General features: G+C 54.2%; 1 protein-coding gene across 1 annotated transcript in view; it reads left to right on the top strand.

Moving 5' to 3' along the window:
• NUP210 (nucleoporin 210) overlaps positions 1–15,662 on the top strand; it is a 138,480-nt gene that overhangs the window by 51,664 nt on the left and 71,154 nt on the right. Inside the window, exons 4-11 of the mRNA XM_033127109.1 lie at positions 291–387; positions 3,183–3,333; positions 5,176–5,308; positions 8,501–8,659; positions 9,245–9,313; positions 11,390–11,496; positions 12,500–12,640; positions 13,534–13,671. Of these exons, the coding sequence (XP_032983000.1) occupies positions 291–387; positions 3,183–3,333; positions 5,176–5,308; positions 8,501–8,659; positions 9,245–9,313; positions 11,390–11,496; positions 12,500–12,640; positions 13,534–13,671 (995 nt within the window). The remainder of the gene's footprint in view (positions 1–290; positions 388–3,182; positions 3,334–5,175; positions 5,309–8,500; positions 8,660–9,244; positions 9,314–11,389; positions 11,497–12,499; positions 12,641–13,533; positions 13,672–15,662) is intronic.

Genomic DNA, 15,662 nt, shown 5'->3' with positions numbered 1-15,662 from the left:
GCAGATGCTGGGTGATCATGTTACACACTAACCAAGCCTGTTGTGAACAAGGGCGTGGGGGGGGGCAGGGGTACAGTGGGAAGGATGCAGTTATCACCGGAGTCAGGCCTGGGTTCACATCGTGGCTCAGCCCCTCACAGTCACGTGACCCCGACCCTTCAAGCCTGTGTGTCCCTTCCAGAGCTAGAAGCATGACACCTGCTCTGCAGGGGATGGTGCTGACTGGGTGTCCCTTCCTTTGGCCCCAGGAGTTAACTCTGATGCATTTTTGCCCCCGTCTGCCCTTACAGGGAACACGTTCAGCACCCTGGCTGGGCTGGTCTTTGACTGGACAATTGTGAAGGACACGGAGACCAGCCGGTTCTCAGACTCCCACAATGCACTGCGGTGAGAGGCACCTTTCCCGGAAGGGGAGCGGGCACGCGGATGTGCTTGGCTCTGAGTGGGTGGGAGGCTTTCATCATTGTGACTGTCAGCGAGGAGTCCAGGGCGATTTCAGTGGGCTCGCTGAGGTTGCCCTTGACCAATTAGGGATGTGTGTGGGCCCACGTGGTTGTGCGGGAACCTCACTGCTTCTGCAGCCCACAGGGCTGGGATACTGTGGAGGAGGAGGCTGGGATGTCCAGTTGCAGAAGAAAACACTTGTCTCACATAATGGGGTGCAGGGGGGTTCTGTGTGGCCCAGAGGGCAGCCTTCCCATTGGGGGTCAGTTGAAGGGGAGACAGGTTTTGGCTAAGAGGACGTTCCAGCAGTAACCGCCCTTCGCAGGTGGAAGAGGTTGCGTTCCCTAGCACCGGGGTGCAGACAGCCTCCCTACCTGTCTTAGCTCAGCCACTCTTCTCAAGAGCCATGCAGGCTTACGTACCACATTTTCTCCATTGTTCAGACAGAAACTGAGAGGTTTAAGCTACTTTTCTCAGGGTGGTAAGTGGCGGAGTTAGAATTTGAACTCAGATCTGTTCAAGTCTTCACTATCCAATGTGGTAGCCACTATCCCTTCCTAGATTGACATTTAAATTGGGTAGGAGGAAGGGCTCTGTTCCTGAGACACACTAGCTACACCTGCGTAGCTCGTTCACAGTGCACCTTGTGGTCACCGGTCCTGGGCAGAGCGGCCTGGGGCATGCTGTCCCTGCCGGAGCTCTGGGCCAGTGTTGGTGCAGACCCTCATCTGGGCTTTATCCCCTATGACACTGCATCGCCTCGTGCTTTAGCAAATGACTTTTAAAAGAGTATAGTCCCTTTTGGGAGAGTAGAACTTAATTTTTAAAGAATTTTGCAGCCATTTCAGCCTACAGAAAGTTCCAAGTACATTACAAAAAGTGATTTCCCTATACCATTTGGGGGCAAGTTGCCAACCTGTTGCCCCATCACCCCTGGTTATTTTAATGTTCCTTTACCACTATTAACAGCATTTTCCTGCATCAAAATTTGGAAATTAACACTGATGCATCCAAGGGCCCATTCACGTTTTGCCAGTTATCCCAATTATATCTTTTGTGGCAAAACCCCAGCCCAGCACCCCTGCATGCTGTCCTGTCCCTTGGTCTCCATCAGCCTGGGACAGTTTCATGGTCTGACTTTTGGGACATGTGAAGATTAGTCTAGTTATTTTGTAGAAGGTCTTGTTTTGGGCTCATCTGATGCTCCCTCCTGATTAGACTTGGAGCTTTGCGTCTCTGGCAGGAATGTCACAGAGAGAGGAGATTCGGTATTATCTAACTGTATCCAACCACGGTTTTGTCGTCCTGTCGTGGGTGGCGCTCACTGTTGTCACTTGAGTAGGGTGAGCCCCACTTTGAAGTTATTTTCTTACCCGGTTGCAATCAGGAAGCGTTTTGAGGGGAGTTGGGACTCTGGTGTTTACTGACACCTCGAAGTCTGGCTCAGGGCTCTGGGGAACATCCAGCTTGGCTCACAGCCATGCCCATGGTAGACACCCTCACACCTGGCACTGCACACTGCGGCACCCTCCCGGGGGCTGGGACCATCGGCCTGGGTCCTGTGTGAGCTCTGGAATTGCCGGTGTCTCAGAAAGCCAGGAACGTGGGCCTGACAGTCCTGGCCAGTGTCACTTCCCGCCTGGGGCCCTGGTTATGTGGGAGTGTAACCCCTCTGAGCATCAGCTTCCTCTTCTGTCACAGAGGCCATTGTTGGGCCCGCTCTGAGGGCAGCCACGTGGGGCTGCACATCGACTGCCCCGAACTCCTCCTGAGCCGGGCTCACACTGGATATTCAGGGATGCTGGTGCCCCGCCCCTTTCTCTGCCACCAGGCCTGTTTGCTGCCATAAAGGCCCCTGAACTTCCAGTCACTCCGTCTCTGAGCCACATGTTAGCCAAAATCCCAGGTGCTAAGGTGTGTTGGAGTCAATGCCCTGGATTTTCATTAAACTCAGCGTATGACACCTAGTGAGATGGGGTGAGGAAATAAATCATGGTGTACAGCACCCGGCAGACCTTGTGGGTGTGAGAGTCTGTCCAGCGGATGGCTCTTGTTCAGGCGGAAAGCTGGGCTCATTTGTTATCACAGGCTGCAAGTGAGACGCTGTATCGAAAGGGTTCCCTGAGCCGCTGTGCTTAGCAGCCACACTCTAGGGAGGGTTTCCGCATCCCGACTTCTACCCCTCCCCCGGGGCTTCTCCCCACAGCCCAACTCCAGGAAGGATGAGACCTGATGTGATCCCCTCGTCCTGCCACTTGAGGGCAGTCACTGAGACCCAGTCTCCAGAGGCAGGAGCCAGCCCGGGGTCAGGTGGAACATGGCACGTGGCCCTGGGAGCCTGGTGGGCATTGCTGAACTGCTCCAGCTGGGTCTGTGGTCCTTGGCCTGCTTCTTAGTTTCCATGGGCCTCATCTGCACATCTGGGAGAGTGAAGCATTTCTCCTAACTGGGAAGCTCTCAGATTTCAGTATTTACTATAGTCACATGCAGATTTTAATAAAACGCAGATTGCCAGTCTTTGTGCAGCAAAAGCCTGGGCCAGGGGCCGAGACTCTGCATGTTTTATGAGGACGTTGACAGTTCTGATGTAGGAAGTTTCAGGGACACATTTCCAAGCAGCACCCACTAGAGCGACACCACTTATTTCAGCACTTGGCAACTCCCAGGAGGTCCTGAGAGACCGTGAATGTGTCAGGTTCTCTGATACCACACATCAAGTCTGACATGTGCTTTTCCAGGATCCTCCCGTTCTTGGAGTCTACGTACATACCTCCTTCCTACATCTCAGAGATGGAGAAGGTGGCCAAGCAGGGGGACACCATCCTGGTGTCTGGGATGAAGACCGGCAGCTCCAAGCTCAAGGCTCGCATCCAGGAGGTTGTCTACAAGGTGGGCTTGGGGTGCGGGGGCTGCTGGGCTCCTGGGGTGCAGCCAGGATGACTGTCCTGCTCAACCCTGGGCACACATTTAGTCGTGGACACGAGATACCCTACCGTGAAAGTTGAACTGTTCATGAAAGGAGAACTTCAAGGTGTGATTCCGTATTTTTGTTAGTTTGGTTTGGTTTTGGGGGCGGGCACAGCTTAGTGAGAGGGGGTTGGGATACCAGAGGGCACCATGGGGCATCAGAGTCACAAAGCATTTACTCCGTCTCAGTTTGAGGGAGGTCCAGGAGCAATGGGGTTTTCATTAACTAGCTTATTTTCAACACGTACCCCCAGCCCTGCCTGACCCAGGATAGGGACACAGCCAAGCATTTGGGGCTGTGTGGAAAATGCCAGGTGCCCTCTACGCTCGCTCTCCTGGTGCCCAGCACGAGCCCTGAGACTGGTGATTCTACTTGTGGGTGGTTAGTGCTGCACCCCCCCACCCCCCACGTTGCCCGGGCCTCAGCAGTAGTCTCTCATCAGTGCCCTGTTTTGAGAGGGCTCGGACAGAGGAAAGGAGTGGGTTCAGCCAAGGTCCTGGTTCTTTCCCAGTTCTTGTGGGCCAGTGTCTGCCCGCCTGTGCCTCCTTTTGAACTGCAAACCTGAGCTCTTCCTTTCGTTTGCCTGGTTTCTGGAGCACAGGCAGGAAGTTGTGGTACTGCATCTCTCTTTTAGTTTCTAAAGTGACAGACGAGAGAAACCTCCTGGTCCAGTCTCTTTAGTGGGTTATCAGTGGTTTGGGAGTCCTGGCAGGTTTTGGAAACATGGGAGGTGGCAGGTCATGGGGCTGACCCATATGACTCTGCAGTTAGTATTTGGAGATAGTTTGCCTCTCGATTCTGGGCCCTGGTGTGTGTGCAGGGCTGGGCCGGGGCCGGCCTACCGCCAAGCTGGAAAGACCCCCTTGTCCTGCCTGCATCGGTAAGTGGCTTCCCTGCCTGCTGTGCTGCAGGGCGTCCACCACAGCCTGGCCTGAGGTACAGGCTCAGTGTGCTTTTCCTCTTTTAACGAGGCAAAGATACTCTTTCACTTACGGTTAGTGAGGAAACCTGTAAGATGTTACAGCTGGGTCAAAGGAGAGGTGAACCGAAAGAAATTCCAAATAGATGTAGAACTAGCCAATACCTATGGGGTGGTAATTGGCTGCGCCTCAAGCAGGGAGAGCAGGTTTGCATTTTCTGTGGACAAGAATCATTGGCTTTGCCCTCAGTTTCCCCACTTGCAGAGTTGCTGTGCAGCTCCCTGGCAGTGGAACGTGCAGGCCCCTCCAGAACCTGCGAATGCCAGAGTCCTAGCGGTGCTTTCTCCCACTTCAGGGTCTCTCAAGAATTTTCCCCATGAGGAGTCCTCGGTGTGGCCGGTGCGGTGGGCGGGGCCTGTGCGGTGGGCGGGGAGGACCTGAGAAGCAGGCGCTCAGTGTTTGTTGAGGGACACATGCCTCTTCCTTTTCAGGTTTCCCAGAAGCTTCTCAACCTCACTGGCTTTGGGGGCTTTTGTGGGGACAGACCCTGAGACCCATGGATACACTTCTGCCTCCTCACTTTTCTTTCTGTTTAGTTATTATGATTGTAAATTGAGTTATACATCAAGTGACCACTAAACGCATGCCTGCCATACATGCAGGGTTCCCCTGGGGCTCTGGGGCTCTGAAGGGGTAGCTTTGTTTTTTTACCCCTAACTTTCCTGTCCCCACATGAACATACTGAAAAGTTCTAAAGATTCCCTTTCTCTTTCCTTCACCCCTATCCTTCATCTCTATTCCCTGACCCCACGTCACTTTTTCTACCCTCTTCTTTATGCTCAGAACGTCCGCCCTGCAGAGGTCAGGCTGCTGATTTTGGAGAACATCCTTTTGAACCCAGCTTATGATGTCTACCTGCTGGTGGGGACCTCCATTTGCTACAAGGTGCAGAAGATCAGGCAAGGAAAGATCACAGGTGGGTCACTGACTCAGGTAAAGTATACATAATACAACATTGACCACTTTAACCAATTGTAAGTGTGCAGTTCTGGAGCAGTGAGTACATTCACGTTGTGTCATCACCACTGTCCATCTCGAGAACGCTTTTCGTCTTGTAAAACTGAAACTCCGCACCCAATAAACACAAACTCCCCATTCCTCCTCCCCCAGCCCCTGGCACCCACCATTCTGATTTCTGTTTACATGAATTTGACTACTCTACAGACCTCAAATAAGTGGAATCACAGTATTCTTTGTAACTGGCTTATTTTATGTAGTATAATGTCCTAAGGTTCACCCATGTTGTAGCGTGTGTCAGCATTTCCTTCCTTTTCAAGGCTGAATAATATTCCATAGTGTGGATGGACCACATTTTGTCTATCCGTTCATCTGCCCGTGGACACTGGGTTACTTTCACCTCTTGGCTGTTGTGAATCAAGCTGTGAACATGAGTGTGCAAGTATCTCTTTGAGACCCTGCTTTCAGCTCTTTAGGGTGTACGAGTGTGTGTTTACATCTTTGCTGTGTAATGTCCCTGAAGAATCAGTACATTTGTTTCCCAGAAGGGCCTTATTCACGGGAGGACTTTGAACAGTGGAGGCAGCCAGTGCTTCATAAAGCAGCACAAAGTAACACTGCTTTAGTGAGCGACGGCATTATTTTATTATGTTGTTATACGTATCCTCGATTCAGTGCTGCCGTTTTCTGAACATGGGGTCCAAACCTGCAAGGTCACAGCCCAGGTTGGCTGGGCTCCCCCTGTTAGAGACAAGGAAGTGGGCTGTGTGTACTCTGAGGCATTCTCCATCACAGCACACACCAACATCAGCTGGAGGGCCTGTCCAGACAGTGCAGGACGTATCTCCCCCCACCAGTCTGCTCAGCAGCTCTGGGGTGGGCCAGTTACTGACAGTTCCCAGGTGATGCTGAGGGTTCGGGGACCACAGTGTGAGGACTTTCTGATTCAGGGCACATTCTTGGGGACTAAGGTAACACACAAATATACCTGCCATGCAGAGTGTCATGTGGGGTCTCAGTTCCCGCTCCCCACATAAGAACACAGGACATGGTGAGGCCAAAAAAGAACACCCAGTGAGACTTTGTCGTGTGGGGACTCATGCAGGAGACCCTGCGCCCTGCGTCACATGTCGTGTGGGGCGGCCTGCAGGGTCTCAGCTCCCGCTCCCCACATAAGAACACAGGACATGATGAGGCCAAAAAGGAACACCCATGGAGCCATAGATGGGGGAGTCATACCACTATATTCTTGCTGGCGGCATCCGCCTCTAGCAATCCGTGCTTGCTAGCTCAGCCACCATCTTCTTGCTAGCCCCCTTTTGCTGCTAACGTAGCCACCGCAGTTATATTAGTGGCCAGTGGCTCACTGGTTACAGCTGACGGCCAACTAGCCACAGCTGATGGCCATCCAATCACAGTTGATGGCCATTTACTACGCGAGCCAGCACCTTCCCACGTGAGGCCGAGAGCCTGGAAACTGCCCTCCTGGCTCTGTCCCCACAATACTCTCAGACAGGAAGGGGCTAGTTGCTTCCCTGTTAGAATTCCCATCAGAACTCCTGGGGATTCTGAAGGGTGCTTGTGGGGACAGAGCCCCAGAGAGCAGTCCAGGCTCTGGGCCTCACATAGAAAGGTCCTGGGTCAGGTAGTAGATGGTCATCAGCTGTGACTAGTGGCCATTGGCTGTTACTGGTTAGCTATTAGCCACTGATATAACCGCCGTGGCTAAGCTAGCAAGGTGTGGTGTGGTGGTGTGGCGTCCTGGTGTGGCGTGGCGTCCTGGTGTGGCGTGGCGGAGTGTGGATTGCGGATTGCAGTTAGCACTGCGGATTGCAGCTAGCAAGTGAGGTTGGTTGACAGAGAGAAGTGGACGGCAGGTTGCGGATAGTGTGGCTCCTGCTTCCTGTGTCTCCAACCCAGCCACCAGTGTGAAAATAGTGGTATGACTCCCCTACCCATGGCTCCATGGGTGTTCCTTTTTGGCTTCACCATAGCCTGCGTTCTTGTGCAGGGAGTGGGACCAGAGACCCCGCATGACACCCTGCATGACAGTGCTCTAGCTGAAACTCCTCCCGGATCCTTGCCTGGGGACCTCCCATGGTGGGCCCTAAGCTGGGGCCTAGTGGTTCTCTGCATCCTCTTCTTTCTTGCTGGAGGGCAGGAACGTGACCACACCTGTGGGCTCACTGAGTGGGTGACTTGACAGGATGTTCTTTAGGCTGGGGACAGGGCATGTCAGAGCCATCAGGCTCTCTTTGGTTTGAGTCCCAGCTCTGCTGCTTACCTGCAAACTTCTCATCTTCATTTCCACAGCTCCCCTACCTCCAAGATGTGGGCATCAGGAGTGCCTGTTTCAGGGGTTGCTGAGGGACAGGATGGGGTCATGTGCACATAGAACATTAGCACAGTCCTGCTACATCTTGTTTCCTGGTCAGCAGCAGCCACGTATATCAAAAGTGCTTGTGGTCTCTACCTGGAGGGTGCGGGATACTGACAGAGGAGGTGGGTTCTAACAGCCATTATTTCCCAGGGAAATTGTTTCCATCCTGGCCCCGGTCAAGCGAGTTCTCTTCCACAGTGCAATGCAGAGCAGGGCGACCTGGATGGACGGTCAGGATAGAAACTTTGCATGTTATAGACTCTGCTTTTAAAACCAAGTGGGAGACAATGCACCAGCGCCTTTTTTGGAAACTCCCAGCGGATGCACAGATCCAGTGCGCCCCATCCTGGAACCCTCCATGCAAAAGCAGAGTTCATTTCTGCGATGACCAGAACAGGGTCTGTTGACACTTTGCAAACAGTCAGCAGTTTGAGTCAGAGGCTGTACTTGATTTTAAAAAGCAGTGTGTGACAGTCACAAAAAACTGATTGCCTCTGAAAATTCATGGAGAGTGTCAGCTTTATCCACAGGCATGGAAAAGAATGTTAAAATTTAAAACGTTGAAAAAACTTAAGCAATAAATCAATCAATCAAACTGCTGTACTACAGCGGGGTCTAGGGATTCAGGGTGCAGTTGACATGCTGGCACTGGCTCCTAACATTCCCTATCTCTCTCCCTCTCCCTCTCCCTCTCCCTCTCCCTCTCCCTCTCCCTCTCCCTCTCCCTCTCCCTCTCCCTCTTCTTGTTCTTTTTTTTTTTTGGGTGGCTAGAACTCTCCATGCCTTCGGATCAGTATGAGCTGCAGCTTCAGAACAGTATCCAGGGGCCTGCGGGAGACCCGAGCCAGCCTGTGGCTGTCTTGGCTCAGGACACGTCCACAGTCACTGCGGTGCAGCTGGGACAGAGCAGCCTGGTCCTCGGCCACAAAAATATCCTTTCCACAGGCCAGTGTGCACGTCATATGCGTGTCCTGTGCACAGAAGATCTGCTGTCTGGAAGTCAAGTCATTTTTCTCCCTGGAAGCTGAGCGAGGCTAAAAATAGCCCTATTTTCCCTCAAGGCCTGAAAATTGGACAGAACGGAAATAGCAGCACGGCCGAGTGGCATCACTCACTTCTGTGGGTGACTCACCGGAGAGGCGCCCGGGCTGGGAGGTGGTGGTGGTCATGGAGCCTCGCTGGCCTCCGCGTACTTCTCCGATACCTTCCATCCCACCCGAGGGGCCTGGCAGAGGCCGTTTCCACACTGGCGTGGGGTTGTGCCTGTCCCAGACTTGCTGGTATGCCCTGTGTGGTCTCCAGTGTCCCTTGCAGAGATCCCCCTTTGCTAGTGTTGGACGCACAGTGTAGCTCTGAATTTGGAAATGGCTCTGCTCTTCTGGCATCAGTCAGGCAGAGGAGTTTTCCTCTCCTTCTGTCCAGGTGATGTCGGATGACAAACCACCTGCGCCGCGCTTGAGCCCGGCAGCTAGTTTATTTGTGGTCCTGTATTTTGATCCTTAATTAAGAATTCAGGTATCCGTATGCAGGGTGCTTCCAGGTTACCTAACAGCACTATCTATGTAGTGGAGCCCGGATACCTGGGTGAGTGGGGCATCCTGGGTCCTGGGTGCTGCTCGTTTGTGATTGCACGACTTAGAAAAATAAGAGTCACAGCTCCCCACAAAATACTTCTTTCTGGCCAGCTCCCCCAGCTGGGAGGTCAGGGCTGCTAACCAGTCTTTCCTTGTCGGAGCCCAGAAATGAGTGGCAGGTAATGGACTCAGGCAGGTCGGCAGGGAGAGAAACGAGATAGGGTCGAGGGGGCCGGGCTTAGTCTCCTGCTGGTTTTACACCGGAGCTCGGTCCAGACCTGACCATGGCTATGAATGTTTGGAGGTTGGGGGCCAGCTCAGGGGGGGTCCTAAAGTGACAGGACAGTTGGTAATGTCTCTGTGGGGAGGAAGGGGTAGCTTTGTCTGAGCGGAGCAGAGGACTCCCCAGCCATGGAGGACTAGAGGGTCGTAGTCAGGGCCTGGGGGCTGCCCTACACATGACAACTTGAGAGATGTCCGGGACGCACTCTGGGTCACCATCACAAAGCCTCTTTTGGTCTGAGCTTGCTCACCTGTTGAGTGCGCTAAAGTGGTTCAGGCAAGAGAGTGATTGATGTGCAGCAAATCCCAAGTTCCCCTTGTTTGCTGTCATGTACGATTGCTGTTTAGTGCAGACCCAAGTGGACGATGTGGTAACAGCAGACAGGATGGCTCTGTGTGTCCTAGGAGCTCCATTTACTTAGAACTGTTTCCTTAGTACCTTCCACCTGCCTGGCCTGTGCTGGGCACTGGAGTTCTGGCTGAAGGAAGAGGGAGTCCTTGTGCTTGGTTTTGTGGGGAGAGACTAGTGCAACGGACAGTGAGAAGACAGTGGGGTGTGGTTAACAAATGTGAGTGCAGAGACAGGCTTCAGGGACATGATAATCGAGGCAGGTCTTTTCCAGGAAGCTGCTCTGTTGCGGGTAGGTCACCATGGCAGAGGGAAGAACTTGGGCAGTGGTGTGGAGGTGAGAAAGCACATCGCATCACAGGGGTCAGTGAACAGCTGGCGTGGTATCCACGGTGGGAACAGAACAAGAGGCCTGGAAGCCACGCAAGCGCACTGTCAGGCCTCACACGTAAACTGCAGTGCGTTCAGAATGTAGGCACAATATGGATTCAGAGCATAGCCTTCTGTGGATTCAGGGCTCAGACCTTCTGTGGAATAGGAGCGTAGACCCACTGAGGATTGGGGTGTTTTCAACGTGTAGATTACCAGAGAGTCAGTGCGTACATTCACTGTGGATTAGATCCTAGACTGGCTCTGGGTTCAGAGCTGAGCCGTAGTGGATTCAGAGCATAGACGTACTGTGGATTTAGAGGGTAGTTTCACTGTGGATGCAGAGTGTAGACTCACTTGGATTCAAAGTGTAGACCTATGGGTTCAGAGCATAGACTCACTCTGTATTATAGTGTAGACCTAGTGTATATTCAGAGCTTACACTCACTGTGATTTCAGAGCGTAACCTTACTGTGGATTACAGTATAGACCTACTATGTATTCAGATTGTAGCCTAACTATGGATTCACAGTGTAGACATACTGTATTCAGAGTGTAGATTTACTGTGGATTCAGAGCATAGATCCATTGTGATTCATAGGGTAGACCATGGATTCAGGGTATAGACCCACTATGGATTCAGAGCATAGATTCACTGTGGATTCAGAGTAGACCTACTGTGTATTCCGAGTATATACCAGTATGGATTTGGAGCTAGACCTACTGTAGATGGGATCAAGTTTGAGCCTTGAACAGTCAAGTTGGGATTGTTCCGGTTTGGTCCTAGGGTGACTTAGAGATCAGCTCAGGTTTGAGGGCTTGTGTCTGATGGCTGGCATTAGATCTCACAGTCGTTAACAGCTGGTCCTTTTCCATGGAGGGGTATAGGCGAGCAGTTGTGGGCTGTCTAGGTGAGTCGTAGGCTCCCATTGCTATAGGTCTCCCCAGCTGAGTGGCCCGGGCCCTTCCAGTCGGTGGTTGTGGGGCCCCCAGGTGAGCAGTGTGGGGCCTGGTGCTGATGGTGCTTGTGCTTGGTCCCATCCTGTGGCCTGAGTCGTCAGGCGCTGCCACTTCCCTGTTTTGTAGGGTTCACAGTCTACCCTGGTGACAGATGGGTGCTCGAGACTGGCCGCCTGTACGAAATTACCATTGAAGTGCTTGACAAGTCTGGTAACAAAGTCTACCCATCAGACGTGAGTGCCTGCCTGCCTCGGGTCCTGGTGGGGTGGCAGCCTGGGCGGTGTCTCCTGGAGCAGCTGCTCAGTGAGCTGCCCTCAAAGGAAGAGGGGTCCCCATGCCGCAGGCTGACTTCAGTCACTTCCTAGTGGTGCTGCTGGGTCCACAGTATCCCCGGGATCCCCGGGGCATCTCAAGACCCTGTAAGCCTGTGTGTCTGCATACCATAGCCCCACCCCCTACAGGGCTGGGGCCGGGAGAGGAGGTACAGGCCGCAGGGTTCAAGGAGGTACTGGTGTCTCCAGCTGCCCTCCAGCTCCTTTTGCATCAGCCTGGGGACTTCCCAGCACTGAGAATCTATCCTTTCCTGCTTTGTGGAGGATCAGGGAGCCCTTCCCCACCTTCTCCCTGCAGGGCCCGGGACACTAAATCTGCTGAGAAGTCCTGCATGCTAGGCCACCCTCTGTTAGCTTTCGGGCTCTGGAAAGGAGCATCAGACAAAAGGGCAGGTGGAGACGAGTCTAGGCAGTTAGTTGGTCCTTTGAGAGAAACTCCCAGCATCGTAGTCTGGGACCTGCCTGGTGGTGTCTGAGGTCGACTTCTTTGCAGAAGTCACTGCCTCCCTCATGTTAGTAAAGACTCAGTCAGTCACCGATTTTGGAAGTTAGCTGAAAAGGATTTTGCTGTCCTTTATTGTGTTTGGTGGTTGCCGTGTGGGAGGGCAGGGCCCGAGAAAGCCAGCAGTGGGCTTCGAGCTGTTGTGGGCCCCCTGTGGGCAACTACAGTGGAACATCAGGTCTTCGGGTCACTCAGGGAGGTAGGCCAGGGAGGGGTCACAGCCCAGACCGGTCAGAGCTCAGTTGCAGGGCTTTGTCCAGCCCGTCTGATGCTGGCTGTTGGAGGCCTGTGAGCCTCGAGGGCCTGTCGACCTGGTCTGACTGCTGTTCTCGGGTTGCATTGCTTCTGACTTTCGCGGGTTGACTGAGAAGCCCTTCTCACCCATCCTGCCTCGCCTTCCAGAACATCCGCATTGAAACCGTGCTCCCTGCTGAGTTCTTTGAGGTGCTGTCTTCTTCCCAGAATGGGTCGTACCATCATGTCAGGGCAATGAAGAGAGGCCAAACAGCCATCAATGCAGCCCTCACCTCCGTGGTGGACCAGGCAAGTTGGTGCCTCCCTCCTCTGCCCCCTGGGCCCTCCATAGGCAGAAATGTCAGCTCAGGCGGGATGCAAGGCCTGAGGTGTCCGGACCCCACGCTCGGCCTCTGTGCTGCTTTCACAGGTGCCATGAGGGCCCCTCCCTCTCTGGCCTCACAGGGGATGTGTGGGAGGCTGGGCTTTGGGCTTTTCCTGTCACCTGTCCCCACACCAGGCCAGAGGCCCTCTTCCTCTGCCTTTTGCCGGCCCCTATAAAAGTGAGTCTGCATCTTCTGCGATTAGGACTAGACCTCTTGTTGGGGAGCATCCATCTGTGCACCAGCCAGGAGCCATAAGCGCCCCTTTGGCTGTTTTGGCTGTGGGTCCTTCAAAGGCTTTTTATTTTTCCCTGTACTTAAAAGGCCATTCATTTTTTGGTGGGAGCAGTTCTCACTGATTGGGACCTTGGCATGGGTACTCTCATCTGCCTGCCCTGCACCATAGCTTTCTCAGACCTGTAAGAGGGAGCAGGAGGCAGCAGAAAGAAACAGCCTGTGGACCACACAGCGAGGCCTACCAGTCTGTACTTCAGCTCTGGGGGCTGGAGGCAAGTTGTTTCAGTACTTCACGCCTCAGTTTCCCCATCTGTAAAGTGGGGATAACCATGTCCATCTTGTCAGGGGGTCCATGTGGATAAAGTCCAGCAGTGTTCACTAGAGTGGCTACTACAGAGCCATGGAAAGCCATCTCCATGGAGACAGAGGCTGCAGTGTCTCTGGCATCTTACTTCCCACTCCCCCACAATCACAGAATCTACCTTTGTGGCCCAATCCCCAGGGAGGGGAAGGGATGTACTGGAAAACTGTGCTGATGACCTGGTTGTCATGGTGATGTGGGGCGCCCTCACCCCCTTGTAGGACGGAGGGGTCCACGCGTTGCACGTGCCTGTGTGGAACCAGCAGGAGGTGGAAATTCACATCCCCATCACCCTCTATCCCAGCATCTTAACATTTCCGTGGCAACCAAAGACGGGCGCCTATCAGTACACGATAAAGGTAACTACCTGGGAGCCCCCATATCTGGGTGCACTCCTGTGGGTGTTTCCATGAGATTGGGGCTTTTCATCCATTCTTTTCCTTCTATTATTATCTTCTGTGGGGTTGGAGAGAATTTAAAATCAGAGAGTCTTTATGCCTTCTGTATTTTCTGAGGTTTCTATCACAGCAATATATTTTGATAATCAGAAAAAAACCCTGAAAAACGGAAAATAAAGCAAAATAATGAAAACCTGGGACACAGATTTAACTTCCACATGAATTTGTTTTTGTTAAATATTGTTTTCCCAAAACACTGTAAATATCCTTAGAGGAAGATTTGAGATTCAAGGGAAAATGTCTCCAGCCCTGTCATACACCAAGTGCTCTTGGTCTGTGATAGTCACGTGCCCACCTGACTCCGTCGGGGTCGGAGCCCCTGTGGCCAATACAGTCCCAATCCGTCCCTGCTGTCTCCCTAGTGGTGACGACAGTGTTCTATGTCCTGGTACTCACTGCTCCATCATTCAGATGTGTCATCTTCCTGGCTCCTCTGGGGTGGTGGCCCTTGTTCTCAGAAGCCGTTGGACTATTGTTTACTTCATGGCAGATAACTCAGAGGAGGCAGGGGTGTGTGCCATGAGGGGTGCTGTGTGGTCGGGTGTGTGCCATGAGGGGTGCCGTGTGGTGAGGGGTGTGTGCCGTGAGGGGTGCCGTGTCTGGTCAGGGGTGTGTGCCATGAGGGGTGCTGTGTGGTCGGGTGTGTGCCATGAGGGGTGCCGTGTGGTCGGGTGTGTGCCGTGAGGGGTGCCGTGTCTGGTCAGGGGTGTGTGCCGTGAAGGGTGCCGTGTCTGGTCAGGGGTGTGTGCCGTGAGGGGTGCCGTGTGGTCGGGTGTGTGCCGTGAGGGGTGCCGTGTGGTGAGGGGTGTGTGCCGTGAGGGGTGCCGTGTGGTGAGGGGTGTGTGCCGTGAGGGGTGCCGTGTGGTCCGGGGTGTGTGCCGTGAGGGGTGCCGTGTGGTGAGGGGTGTGTGCCGTGAGGGGTGCCGTGTGATCAGGGGTGTGTGCCATGAGGGGTGCCGTGTCTGGTCAGGGGTGTGTGCCGTGAGGGGTGCCGTGTCTGGTCAGGGGTGTGTGCCGTGAAGGGTGCCGTGTGGTCGGGTGTGTGCCGTGAGGGGTGCCGTGTGGTGAGGGGTGTGTGCCGTGAGGGGTGCCGTGTGGTGAGGGGTGTGTGCCGTGAGGGGTGCCGTGTGGTGAGGGGTGTGTGCCGTGAGGGGTGCCGTGTGGTCGGGTGTGTGCCGTGAGGGGTGCCGTGTGGTCGGGTGTGTGCCGTGAGGGGTGCCGTGTGGTCCGGGGTGTGTGCCGTGAGGGGTGCCGTGTGGTCCGGGGTGTGTGCCGTGAGGGGTGCCGTGTCTGGTCAGGGGTGTGTGCCGTGAGGGGTGCCGTGTCTGGTCAGGGGTGTGTGCCGTGAGGGGTGCCGTGTCTGGTCAGGGGTGTGTGCCGTGAGGGGTGCCGTGTCTGGTCAGGGGTGTGTGCCGTGAAGAGTGCCGTGTGGTGAGGGGTGTGTGCCGTGAGGGGTGCCGTGTGGTTGGGTGTGTGCCGTGAGGGGTGCTGTGTGGTCGGGTGTGTGCCGTGAGGGGTGCCGTGTGGTGAGGGGTGTGTGCCGTGGGGGGTGCCGTGTGGTGAGGGGTGTGTGCCGTGAGGGGTGCCGTGTCTGGTCAGGAAGGCGCCATCTTGTACCTGACTTCGTTGCCTCGAGTCTCCCACTCCAGCCTGAGCGCTGGCAGGTGTCCGGGGGTTCTGGGGCCACTGTCCTGGGCGTCTCTATATGTGTATGTCAGCCCCAGGGTCCCCAGAACGTAAAGACTAGAAATGAGGCAGGGTGGAGAGAGCAAGGGGTGGAGGCAGCCTCCAGTCAGGCATTGGCTTGATGCCATGGTTCCCCCGGGGGGGGGATGCTGACCTTATGAGTGTGAGAAAGAATGAGTGTGAGTGGATGTGTGAGTGTGCGTGAG

The sequence above is a fragment of the Rhinolophus ferrumequinum genome, chromosome 2 (assembly GCF_004115265.2).
Source record: "Rhinolophus ferrumequinum isolate MPI-CBG mRhiFer1 chromosome 2, mRhiFer1_v1.p, whole genome shotgun sequence".
Classification (NCBI taxonomy): Eukaryota; Metazoa; Chordata; class Mammalia; order Chiroptera; family Rhinolophidae; genus Rhinolophus; species Rhinolophus ferrumequinum.
The sequence above is the reverse complement of the archived record's forward strand: the minus strand, read 5'-3'. Positions and strand labels throughout refer to the sequence as shown.